Source organism: Indicator indicator, chromosome 18 (assembly GCF_027791375.1).
Source record: "Indicator indicator isolate 239-I01 chromosome 18, UM_Iind_1.1, whole genome shotgun sequence".
Classification (NCBI taxonomy): domain Eukaryota; kingdom Metazoa; phylum Chordata; class Aves; order Piciformes; family Indicatoridae; genus Indicator; species Indicator indicator.
Window position 1 is genome coordinate 7,334,832 of NC_072027.1, and position 12,975 is coordinate 7,347,806.

A 12,975-nucleotide genomic window follows, 5' to 3' on the forward strand; every position below is an offset into this window, starting at 1 on the left:
GAAAACCACAAAAAACTGCTGGTAAAGTCTCCAGTTCTTCTTCACTCATCAATCAGGGGCTGGGGTGGAATATTGAGAAGCATCCACTTCATGCTGGCACACAGCTCAGGAATAAATCTGTAACACTGGCTTAGGAGGGGAGAGTGCCACCTACCAAGCCATCTGCTAAGAAAATTGTATTATGTGCAGGCTCATCCATTGTTGCTAGAAATCACTGTCACACTCATCTGTAAAGAGTTTTGCTGCTAATATATATATATATTTGTATTCTTTTTATCCATCCACTCAGAATTAATTATTTCTCAGATTAATTTCATTCTAATGAATCATTCTGTATCACTGGCTTTATTTCATTTCTGAGGTACTAATTAATATATCAAAGCCATCTTTAACATTAGAAGTGCTGTGATTTTTTTTTCTGTGACTTTTCTTTTGATTCATATATGTAACCTCAGTTTTTCTGGGGGCTTAAAATGTCCATCCAGTATGAAGTGAAAGAAAAAATGCAGGCTGTACAGTATTAAAATAATAATAATAATAATAATAATAATAATAATAATAATAATAATAATAATAATAATAATAATAATAATAATAATAATAATAATAATAAAGGCATATGCAAATAAAGCATGAATTGAAAGGCAGTGGCCCAGTCTGCATTTTGTGTTGGCTGACTAGTTGATGTGTTATTTCATATGGTAAGTCCTCTGCAATCGATTGTGTAGTGTTTTTATGTACATAGTTTAGAACATAAGATTCAGCAGTACACTGAGCTTCTGTTTTTGTCAGTGAAATGTTCAGGAATTGAGATATTTTGTATCTTTTGGTTTAGGTTGAGTTCTAAAGAGGGGTTCTTGGTTTGCTGTGGATTTCCTGGCACTGATCTGCCATGCCGCAGGGATGAGGCAGTCAGAGGAAGCTTTTTTTCTTTCCTTAGAGCTCTCCTCTCAGCTCTAATTTATTCTCATCATCCTCTGCAGTTTGGCTCTCTACTCACTCTGGAGGGGAAAGTGTTGGCAGGGCAGTAATCCCTCTCCTACCCTGTATCTGTGGCAGATAGAAATCCCAGAAAGAGAAGGGGAGACATTTGGGCTTTCCTGCTTGCACAATTTCTAGGGCAGTTTAAGTTCCAGTAATGGCCTTTGGTTTGACGGAGCAGGTCAAGCTGTGAGAGGAAAGGTTACTCCAAGTGTTCATCATGGAAAACTTTGCTTTCTCTGGTCCTGTGGGAGTGAGTGGAACTGGAAAATCCCCATAAACAGTCACTGCATAAGCTCTGCCAATTAAATAACAGGGTTATTGGCAGCATTGCACCAAGTGTAAATTACCCGTGGCTCCTGTGTGGCAGGAGGCTGGGGACTGTTTAGATGATGGTTTCTGCTTGGATTCCTGGACACAGGTGGGACATTCCCCCCCCATCTTCCTCTTCTTTCCGAAGAGAGAGATTTTGTTGTAAAATCTGGGGGTTTTAGGCTGAAACCAACCAGCTTTGCTCTGGGTTTGTGCTGCAAATGTAGAGAGGGATTACCAGTGAGGGAGGGAATGGGGAGTGGAGTCTGAGTAGAGCCTGTACGAGCAGCAGGGAATGCTGCTCCTTTCCCCTTACAAACATCCAGATGACGGTTTGCCCCGCTCCTGCAGAGCCCTGAAGACACGAGGCTGCTTTTTGGAAATCTGCTGTCTGCTCTCTCACAGAGCAGAACCCCTTTTTGCAGGCTTCCTCCATTGTGGTTGGGGATGGAGGTGGGCTTTCCTGGCCGGGACTGGGACTGTGCTCTAACAGTCCAGCATCAATGAACCAGGAAGAAGAGGTGTCAGAGGAGCAGTGGTGCCTGGTCCTGCCTAGTGAGCACCCTGCAGCCAGTGCATGAGCTCTGGATCCCAGGAACCATAAGCACTGCCCAAATTTTTCCCATTTGTATCCTCCTTGCATCACCAATTGTGCCCAACTCTGCCACTGCCTTAATTAGCAGCCTGAAACAAGGCATTTAGATTCAACCTTTCATACATGATGTTTCTGTTTGGGCTTTTCAAATTTTCCTTTTCCCTGTCAGTGTGCAGACTCCTGCACATACTTCACCACTGATCTGATACCCAGGGATGCTTCCATGCACAGGTTGCTGTTGGAAATGGTTCAAAAGCCAACATTCACCAGGGCAGTGAGGTGCTTTTGAAATAATTCCTACTGAATCCCCCAGACTCTAAGGTCTATCTGCAGATGGACGTACATATAACCTACAGCCAAAAAAAAAAACAAACCAAAAACAAAACCCCAAACCAAACAAAACCAAACCCCAAATCCACGAAAAAGCGACCACACTTAATATCCAGGGCCTCTTATTGTCAATGTTTGGGGACTACAAGCAATTTCTTTCACTGATCTTTCTCCCTGCTGGTGGATCTTTATCATTCAAGAATAAACTTCAGATTCTTGAAGATGTTTGGGGGTTTTAGCAGCAAATTAATAGTTTTTTATGCTGCTGCTCTTTGCTCTGCATTTTTGTACTTACTACTGCAGTTTTCCCAGTGGACCGCCCAACATGATAATGTCAATTTAATCAGTGTGCTTCACTGACCTTATGAGAGTTCATAGCTGTTGTTCAATTTCCAGGAACCCTTGATTTTTCCCACAAGGTTACACTGAGGCTAAAGTTATCTTGGCTTATTAGTAACACCAGTTATTTAGAAACCTGACAGCTCTTTTAGACATTATTTCTGCTAACATGCCTCAGCTGATTTCATGTTTAATAAATCCTATGCATTTAGACTCAAAAAGTCACCCCAAGACTGACGTGAGTACAAGTTGTATCCACATACCCTATCATTATTTTGTACATTCAAGTGCCTTTCTTCAGCTCTATTATGTGTGCTTCTTTGTAGATTAAAGCACATTTACCTGAATGCAGGACCTTAAAGCACATTCTTCTGAATGCAGGACCTGCACTTTGTTCAACTCTTACTTGGTCCTCCAGTAGCTAATTACTATTTGAATGAAGATCACTTGGATCAAAGTGCCACTTGGTATTTATATTTTTAAATTTTCATGTGGACCAAATAAGGCTTTCTCCAACTGGAGTCTCCTGACAGAATCACAGAATCTATCTGGTTGGAAGAGACCTCGAAGATCATCCAGTCCAGCCTTCTACCCAGTACCAAAGGGTCAACAGTGAACAATGTCCCTAAGCACCAGGTCCACATGCCTCCTGAATACCCCAGGGGTGGTGACTCCACCACTTCCCTGTGCAGACTATTCCAATGTTTGATAACCCTTTCAGTGAAAGGTGCAGGTGTTTCACTGGGTGATGACAGAGGCACAGAAGCTTTCCTTTGCTAGGCGTCACCTTGATTCCAACATCCGTTTCTAGTGACTGAACAGCACTAAATAAAATTAAGCAGCTGTTTTATGTGGGTACCTAGGGAGAATGAAGCAAACTCTGTGCGTGTTTCTGAATCTCCAGGAAACGCCTGCACTGTTGCCCTGTTGCTGGCAGTTTTAGGCAAGTCCTAACCTGGACAGGAGTTGATCCTTCTTGCACTGGCCAGAGGCAGATTAGCCAGAGAGCAGTGAAAGGAAAATTCACCCTGTACTTTGTGTAACTGGCTCCCAGAGTAATGGCAACCAGCTGCCTAATCCCACCTCTAAATTTACCTAATTAATAAAAGGGGTTTACTGGATTTCACTTCTGTTCCTCACTTCGCTACGACTATTAAATCATGAAAGTTTTTAAAGCTTTCAAATTAGCTGAAATGACAAATGAGAGCAGCAGGTTTCTCTGTGTGAAACACTGGTGTTTGAACACTGCGTAGCTGTTTGAGGGGCATTGCTCTGACAGCAAAGTCTCAGTTGAGCCAAACCTCACATTCATCCAGGAGCTGATCACGTAGACTTAGTGATGAGACCAGCAACTCTCTGGCTTCTCAAACAGGTACTTGAATTGCCAAACAGTTAAGGAGGGTGACAGCCTTACAGGCTTCTGTGAACAGAAAGCTAACAGTCTTTTTGTTTAAGGTCAGATCGAAACGAAAGTTTAAAGCCCATACGAGCAGCATTAGGGTATTCCAGCAGTGCAGTCGACCTCTTCCCCAGGAAGGAGCACTCCCTTGCAAACTTAACTGAAGACTTCACTCAATGAGCTGGTAAGCAGATGACTGAGAGCAGACTGCTCTCTTCTCTGCAATGTGTACCTCAGTGCTTCCCACCAGTACACATCAAGAATTGTTGCTGTTTGTGTCCTCTGGATTTGTGATTTCTCCTGGAATAAGCCAGGATAGCTGTGGTAGAAAGGCATTTGAGGGGAGCCTCTAGAAACTGTTACAAATGAAATCCAGCATGCTCAGTGACTTCTTACTCAGGGAATGTTCCCCCTCAGCCCAGGATTCCTGGTAAAAATCAGGAATGTGCTATGTTTTCAGAGGATAATTGTCGTGCAGTAAATATCACCTGTTTTGTGCTTTAAGAACAGGAGACAAAAGAAAAAAAAATCTTGAAAATAGAAGAAAAAAAACCACAACAAAACCGTTCACAGTAAGTTTCATTAGAGATCTCTACTACTGAACAGTAGAGGATTAATTTTCTTGTCTGTTTTCACCCTCCTCTGGGGATGAGCAATGATTAAAGGACAGGATAACAAGAAAGGGGAATGAGAACTAGCTGCGAAGCAATCAAAAAGAAGAAAAGAGAAAGAGAGGGAAAGGAAAACAAGTGTTTAAGTTAGTCAAGGTTAGAGTGGCACTCTATCTGCTTTAATTGACATTATGAAAAATTATAGATGGCACTAAAGAAACTTCACTAATGCTGAACCCCACAAAATTATCTTGACAACTTAGCTTATTTGTTCTTCTAAGAGGCTTTTAATCTTCTCTTGATGTCTTTTATTTTCATTTTCTGTTTTTTTTTTTTTTTTTGAGTAAAATTCTTATGCAAAAGTAGTAACTTGCAAATCAGCATGTTCTTCTTTCCTTGACTGTAGTGTCTAAGGTAAGAAAGAAAAAAACCCTTTTGGAGACAGGACGGGTTTGAGATGTAACCTCTCTGTTTTGGGTGTTTACTACCGAACCTTAAGGATTTTTGAAAAGGAGAAAACAAGGTTTGAAGACAGTGGCAGGTTGTTGGGTGCAAAGACGGCAGTTCATGGCACTAGACAAGAAACCAGTTTCATCTCCCACTGGGGGTGCCCGCCCTGGGGCTTCAGCGGCCCCAATGAGCCGGGGCCAGCTTTTCGTTTGCTGTCCCCGTACCTGATATCCCACCAAGTTAGATAGGACGCGAGGCTGCAAGCAGCCACCAAACCTTGGAACCTGGAATTTGGGCATCACTCCGTTCATTTCCTGCAGGGACAGTGATGCCCTTTTGCCCTGTGTCACGCACCCGGGGCTGTCTACTGGCGGGGCTGGGCCGGGCAGGGGCGGGAGGGACGCGGAGCTCCTGACACAGCCCTGCCTTTCGGGGCTGCCCCGTGTCCCGGCTGCCGCCTCCGCGGGGCGGCGCGGAAGGGCGCGGGGCTGCGGCCGCCCAGGAGAGGGAGCCCGGCGGCCGCGGCTGCGCCGGGAGCGGAGCGGGAGGCGGCGCGGAGCGGAGCGCTGCCCCGGCTGCAGCCCCCGCCAGCCCGGTCCGCCCCGCGCCCGTCAACACCGCAGCGCTGCCGCCCCTTCCTTCCCCGCCATACCGGGAAGGGTCCCGGCTGCCCCCACCTTCCCGAGCGTGCCCCCGGGGCTGGGGAAGCCGCAGGTGCTTTGACCTGCAGCCCGCCCCCAGCATCGCCCAGCCCGGAGTTGGCGCCGGTACTTACTTTCCGCATCCATTAACTGAACTCGGCTGGCTCGCATCGCGCAGCGCCAGGCGTCCCGGATCTCAGGACTGGGCAAAGTAATCCCGTTTGTGCTGAACTACAGTACAACGGCTCCAGGAGCCCGGCTTTGCCTTTTGCCCCGGGGACCTTATCACTCAGGAAGGCAGAAAAACCGGGAGAGGCTGCCCAGAGGAAGCTGCGCCTGACCGATGATGTTAGAGGAGGCGAAAGGGGGTTGCTATTTGCCTGCCGCCTGCCTCCATGCCTGTCTTTTCCTTGTCTTAATCCTTTAGGAAGGTGACGCCAGGCAGATAGACCTTTGCTGGAGGGGCGATGCTGCCGAGCTCTGCCCCGGGCAGAAGAAATGCTTCACTGCCCGGACCCGCCGGTATCGGGGATACGCGGCCCGGGGCAGGCTGTGGGAGAGCCTAAGGAGCTGCCTCTGTCCGCGCCGTTCTGAGAGGAAAAATCATGGTAAAAGCTGGAGCCGATCCTTGGAGCGCAGCCCCGCTGAGCTGGAGGTGGGATTATTCCGGGGTAGATATGGAGACCTATAATCTGGCAGAAGAGTGTTGAAGCGAATTGTCCCCGCTGGAGAAGGAACCCAGTGGGGGCACCGCCGGCGTGGGTACTCAAGTCCTTCTCCTCCTCTTGCTCTTCTTTCTTCTTCCAGTGAGCTACAGAAGAAGGAACTGGTATTTGGCTCCTGCCAGTGTTGGGAATACCGTGCCTTCTGTCTGGGATGTTTTGCCGTGATGTGCCACTTTGACAGGATGTACAAAGTGCGACTGGGACTGATCCGGCCGACAAAGTTTGCAGGATGATCAGCAGGGGCCGTGGGATGGAGGTAGCTGGGCACACGCTGGTGGGGTCTGTCACACACCGTCTGACAATACAGACCTGCTGCTCCCTTGAAAACTAACTCCCGATGGTCAGACTGCTGGCTCCCGTTTTTCCTTTTCCTCTGCCAATCTGCACTTTCAGGGAGAAAACCACCCGATGCGATGCAGTGTTTCTGTGGTGGTTTTGTACATAAGATTTGCTATGCAATTCCAAAACTAAAAGAGGAAGAGAGACGGCCCTGTGTCCCAGAGCAAAACAAGAATCAGAGGTGAAAGGTAGGAGCCAGCATTTCTCGTTTAACTAAAACTAAATAACCTGAGCTACTTCTTACTGAAAACCTCTTAAACACACGTACTGTATGTTTATTTTCTTTGTCCCAGAAGTGTAAACCAGTTTGAAACAAAGTGAAGATTTTCTTTCTGACACTACCCAGGAACAGAGAACTGATACATTTTGTAACAGGAGTGTACCGAGGCAGAAGGATGGAGTGAGACATTTAGGAACCTAGAGAAAAAGCACCTTGTGTGTAGTACACTTCAGTAAATATGAAGGGCTAGTGCAATGGACACAGGAAACACTCGATCAATAGCCTATTTAAGTGGGAATATATGCAAGCATGGAGAAGTGATTGCTTTCCTGTCTGTGGGGTGTGTTTGCAGAGGACAGCAGCAGAACGTTTGCAGGTGAGCTGTCTGAATTAGGCTACTTCATGCTGGGGTGGTGCAGTGCGTTTCTGAAGGGATTACTTAAAAAAACAGTCTGCGATGTGAACTGTATTTGTGCATTTTCAGTTTCTGCTCATAGAGCTTTCAGTGTTGCTCAGGATGATTCAAAGTGTGTGAAGTCCATCTGGGAGTGAAGGGACCATAAGAAAGGGCCTTTGGTCGGTTTGGTGATGAGTAATTAATGATTGTCTGATCCCTGCAAGGAAAGGAGCTGATGTCATCATGAAAATCATGATATGATTTTCCCTCAGGAGAAACTATGACTTGGAACGACACCACTATGGATGGGGAAGGGTTGCTGGTGGAAAGGGACTCTTCCTTTCGGATCCTCACAGGCTGCTTCCTATCACTGCTGATCCTCTCCACGCTGCTTGGAAACACGCTAGTCTGCGCAGCTGTCATTAGGTTTCGCCACCTCAGGTCCAAGGTGACCAACTTCTTTGTCATCTCCTTGGCCGTGTCAGACCTCCTAGTGGCAGTTTTGGTCATGCCTTGGAAAGCTGTGGCTGAGATAGCTGGTTTCTGGCCTTTTGGTTCATTTTGCAACATCTGGGTGGCCTTTGATATTATGTGTTCAACAGCCTCCATCTTAAATCTCTGTGTCATTAGTGTGGACAGATACTGGGCCATCTCCAGCCCATTTAGGTACGAGAGGAAAATGACCCCCAAGGCAGCCTTCATCATGATCAGCGTGGCGTGGACTTTGTCTGTTTTGATTTCCTTCATCCCTGTGCAGCTGAACTGGCACAAGGCTACAACCACAAGCTTTTTGGACCTAAATGCCAGCGTAGAAAGTGTAAGCACGGACAACTGTGATTCTAGCCTGAACAGGATGTATGCTATCTCCTCTTCTCTAATTAGCTTCTATATACCTGTGGCCATCATGATAGTGACTTACACAAGGATATACAGAATTGCTCAAAAGCAAATACGACGCATCTCAGCTTTGGAGAGAGCAGCAGTGCATGCCAAGAACTGCCAGAACACGAGTGGCAACAGAAGCAGTATGGACTGCCAGCAACCAGAGAGCAACTTCAAAATGTCCTTCAAGAGGGAAACAAAGGTTTTAAAGACTTTGTCAGTGATCATGGGGGTGTTTGTGTGCTGCTGGTTGCCATTTTTTGTATTGAACTGCATGATTCCCTTTTGTGAGCCTACCCAACCATCCAAGGGAGCAGAAGCTTTCTGCATTGATTCTACCACCTTTGATGTTTTTGTTTGGTTTGGATGGGCTAATTCTTCCCTCAACCCCATCATTTATGCCTTCAATGCTGATTTCCGCAAGGCATTTTCGACCCTGCTAGGATGCTACAGGCTCTGCCCTATGTCCGGCAATGCTATCGAGACTGTTAGTATTAACAATAATGGAGCAGTTGTTTTTTCGAGCCAACATGAGCCCAAAGGATCCAGCCCCAAAGAGTCTAATCTGGTTTATCTGATTCCACATGCAATCATCTGTCCAGAAGAAGAACCTCTCAAAAAGGAAGAAGAGGGTGAACTGTCTAAGACCTTGGAGAAAATGTCTCCAGCACTGTCGGGTATCTTGGATTATGAAACTGATGTTTCATTAGAGAAGATTAATCCCATTACACAAAATGGACAGCATAAAACCTGAACAGTAAAGTTTGCCTAGCAAAACCTAACAGTGTCTATTGTAATATTTCCCCCCTTAAAAAAACAAAACCAAAAAACAAGCCCAACAAAAAACCACAAGATTTTTTGTTGAGAAACTAAATTCTAGGGAGAAATCATTTACATTGAGCCCAGAACTAATCTTGCTGGCACTTAAAGCAAGTTTAACGTTTTAAACAATAAACAGAAAAGGATACTGAAAATTGGCTAAAAAAGAAAAAATAAGAAGCTTTACTGTTCCTACTGAGGAAAATATACAAATACAGATACAGTATTGTTTCTTCTCTACCCAGAGAAACCAATTTCTAGCTTAAAATGAGGCAAAAGAAATGTTAAGTATTTAAAAATTAATGTTTACTAAAAGTTAAAAGGTTGCTGTGTCTTGTGATAGTGGGTGGTAATAGGTTCTGATTAAAGGCCGAGGGATTGTAAAGGTAGGTAGATGCCTTCTTAAAATTATTTCTGACAAATAATTGAGCCTTATAATGAGAATGGCTATTTTTAAAGCTCTGGGAAGTAACATGTTGATACTGGTTTTATTTATTTATTGTTTTAAATTGATGTTTTTCATATGTTATAACAGATCTAGCTTTATTTATGTTATTGAAGATGTCTGAATAATGGGATATTTTTGGAGTGTCATAACTGCGTTTTGACCAGTCAACCAGTCAGCACTTTATTACAAGCTCTGATAGTCTGGAGTGCCAGTGAGGGGAATGAAGGAATGTTAAGAAGCTCAGCAAGAAATGAAGGAATCAACAAAACTGATGCTTTGGGGAGTTTGTTTGCTTTTGGGCTTTTTTTTTTTCCAAGTGAGATTTCTTTCAAAAGATAGGACCAGCGTTGACTGAGTTATGAGTTCTCTTCCCTTACAGAAATAAAAGAAATTGCTGCTATTTATTTTTAAGAAGTTTCATGTTACAAAGACTTTGCTAGAATGTCAAGTTTGTGGATCTGTAAATACCTTAAATATGACTACAACCTTAAGAAGAATCCAATTTGAGAAGACAAGCTTCTTAGATAACAATTCTTAGTATATAATATTTTGTATTTATGTAAGATAAACAGCTTTCTCAGACTTTTCTTATTTTGAGTCTTGGATATCTTTTCTGAACAAACACAATTGGTTATAATGGTAGTAAACATGCCAAACCTCGTTATCATCTGTATTACTGCAGTGCCACTAGGATCATGCTGTCTGTCTGCTACTGTATCACAGTCAGAGTTCCAAAGTGAGTGCTTTACTTTGGCAACCAGGAGGATGTTACATTTTAGTAATTACTGTGTTGTTAGTCGGCTCAATATGGAATAGTGCCTCATAACCATTTTGGATTAAGACATTTCTAAATGTGGATGGAACTGCAGCCCCCCACCTGAAAACCATCCTGTGAGCTCCAAAAAAGTTGCCAATGTTTAATTCAAAAAACCTGCTACTTTCCCCTTGTCCTTCCCTGCTGCTTTCCCTTGGTAATGCCAAAAGCAATCAGTGAACGTTAGCATCACAATCATTGGATGTTAATATTCAGCAGCATTCAAAGAAAGCTGTTTGTTTTCTGAGTGGGAGAAAATACCCTTTGGAGCAACTTTTTCATTACGTATGTTAAAGAAATGTGTTGTAAGGAAAAGAGAACTGAGAGGGAAAAAAATGAAGTCTAATGAACTATATACATCCTGCATCAGGTCTGTGTATTTATGTATTGTGAATGTTTTCATAATTTTATTGCCTGTATGCTGCTTTCATACATATAATAAAATTATTTTGTGAACAGAAGGTCAAATAAAACAATCTACATTTCATTTATTAAATACATGCTGGGTTTTGGCAGTTGTACTGATCGTGTTAAAGGCAAGGACTGTTCCTCTTTTTTCCATTTGCCCTTATTTGGGATCACACCCGTGAGGCAGATGGGAATTTTTATTAGAAGCAGAAAGTCCTCTCTGCTGAGAGACCTCTGAGCTCTAAACCAGGATTTTAAAGCAGTAAATGCAGTTTGGAAGCAGCCACACTCTGCTTTAATATAAGTGGTTAAAATGTGTAAAGTTCGACCTACTGGTGGCTCTTGTTTCAATGATTTTTTTTTGCCTTGTGTAACAGAGTAGTGAACTTGCTTTGTAGCATGGTTTTGTTTTTATTTTTTCCTTCTTATTTTTTCTCATTTTTCAGTCTGTGCAGCACTTTTCAAAGTCTGATACAGCCTCACTGCTCATGTGGTTTTTTGGGAACAAAGTGAATAATCTCAGAAGTGAGGTGATGGTGGCTTGCAGCTGAGGTGCAGCATTATCCCTCTGTTCATGGCAGCCCTCTGCTTTGTTTTTCTCTCTCTGAGCAGATTCATTCCGAAATGAAAAAACAAGCAAAAAAAAAAAAATCTGGTCACTTCTGCCTGTTCAGCAGCTGGAATTGGACCTGGTATCTGAGCTGTACATTTGAGTGATTAATTTACTTCTTAAAAAGTACACAGGTTAAAGATGATTTTCTGTGGCTGCTTACAGGTACCTTCAAGAGTTTTTATTCTCAAACCTCCCAACACACTGATACAATAGCAAAATACAAAACATGACTCAAGGAGATCATGTAAAGCAAGCTGCTGGGTTTGTATTGGTTTATGTGAGGATGATTTGTATTCTGAAACAAGTGGTTGCTTTAATGTGACCAGCAGCTGTCCCTCCTTGAAGACAGACCCGATTTTTCAGGGGACTCTGTAGGGTCTGGTGAAGTGCTGCTGGCTGTTGCTGCTGGGTACTTCACTTCCATTTGGTATGACTGGCTCCCTGCTCAAGGTAGGGCCAGGAAGACACTTGGATGGAAGTGACTGTTTTATCTCTCATTCTATTTAAACTAGTTTTTGCTTCTGATTCCTTTCCCTTACATGCTTTTCAAAATACTGTGATTTTGCCTTGATCCTTATTTATCAACATACACCATTTACTCCTTCATTTTCCAGCCTTCCTACCACAGATTTCTTTACCTGTCCTTTCTACTTTTCCTCCCACCACTACCAGAGTCATCCTGTCACCTTGTTTGGCTTCACTGGCCGAAATAAGCCTTTGCCTGGGAGAAAGTGCAGAGTAGACTCCTGCCCCCCAGCACAGCCAGAAGCCCCCGTCCCCAGAAATGCCTCTCTTACCTGTTTCAGAGTCTGGAGACCAGTACCAGGGCTGACTAGAAGGGGCAGCAGTGTGTGCCTGCTAACTGCAGTTCTATTTATGTGTTGAGTTAATCGCTCAGAAGTTGTTTTACCTGTTCTGTGCCTGCTCCCCATCTGCTCGAAACCAGTGCTCTGCTGAAACGACTGGTCACACCAATGTCAGGGTGAACCCTAGGGGCTGGAGACATGCCAGACCCGTGGTGATAACACGAGGTTAACTGGTGAGGTTTGGTCATAGTAACCCTGAGAGTAACCTGTGAGGAGTGCTTACCGCTCTGTGCTAGCAGACGGCAGCAGCCTCCCTGCTGTTCCCGAGGAAGAGAGCAGCAGAAGTTCATTTGCAACAACGTCACCTTTTAGATGGTTCACTTCGGGGAAACACTTCCCCAGGAACGTTTTTCTTGCTACAGAGGTACCAGAACACCAGGATGTCACTGCTCCTATCAGGATGGTCACCTTGTCAGTTCCATGTGGCACCAAGCACTTTTCTGCCTCCCTTACCCCCTGTATTTTCTGCTACAGAGGGAGCCTTGCTGTGTGCCTTTCCTATGTGCTCGCAAATAATCCCTGAAATCTCTTTTCTGGCATTGCTTCCTCGTCACTGAAGGTATTTTTCTATCTGTGGATGGAAGAGGTTAATAATTCACCTGATGGCCTTGATGAAGGAGCTGTTTGCAGTGAGTGAACCATAATCACTAGATTATATCTGAATACATTTCTCTCTTCTCTTGACAAGCATTTTATGCTGATTTGGGTTTCTAACAGCAAAGCTTAGAAAAGATAGAGAGTAAAAGAGTAAATGCCTTTGCTGATGTACAGCTGTAATAACACAGT

At 44.1% G+C, this 12,975-nt stretch overlaps 1 protein-coding gene across 1 annotated transcript; it reads left to right on the top strand.

Annotated features, from left to right (window-relative positions):
- Positions 1 to 6,796: 6,796 nt before the first annotated feature.
- Positions 6,797 to 8,975, top strand: DRD1 (dopamine receptor D1). Its single transcript, XM_054389126.1, is given in 3 exon segments — positions 6,797 to 6,892; positions 6,895 to 6,910; positions 7,612 to 8,975. Coding segments are annotated over 3 exon segments (1,476 nt in total).
- Positions 8,976 to 12,975: the final 4,000 nt, after the last annotated feature.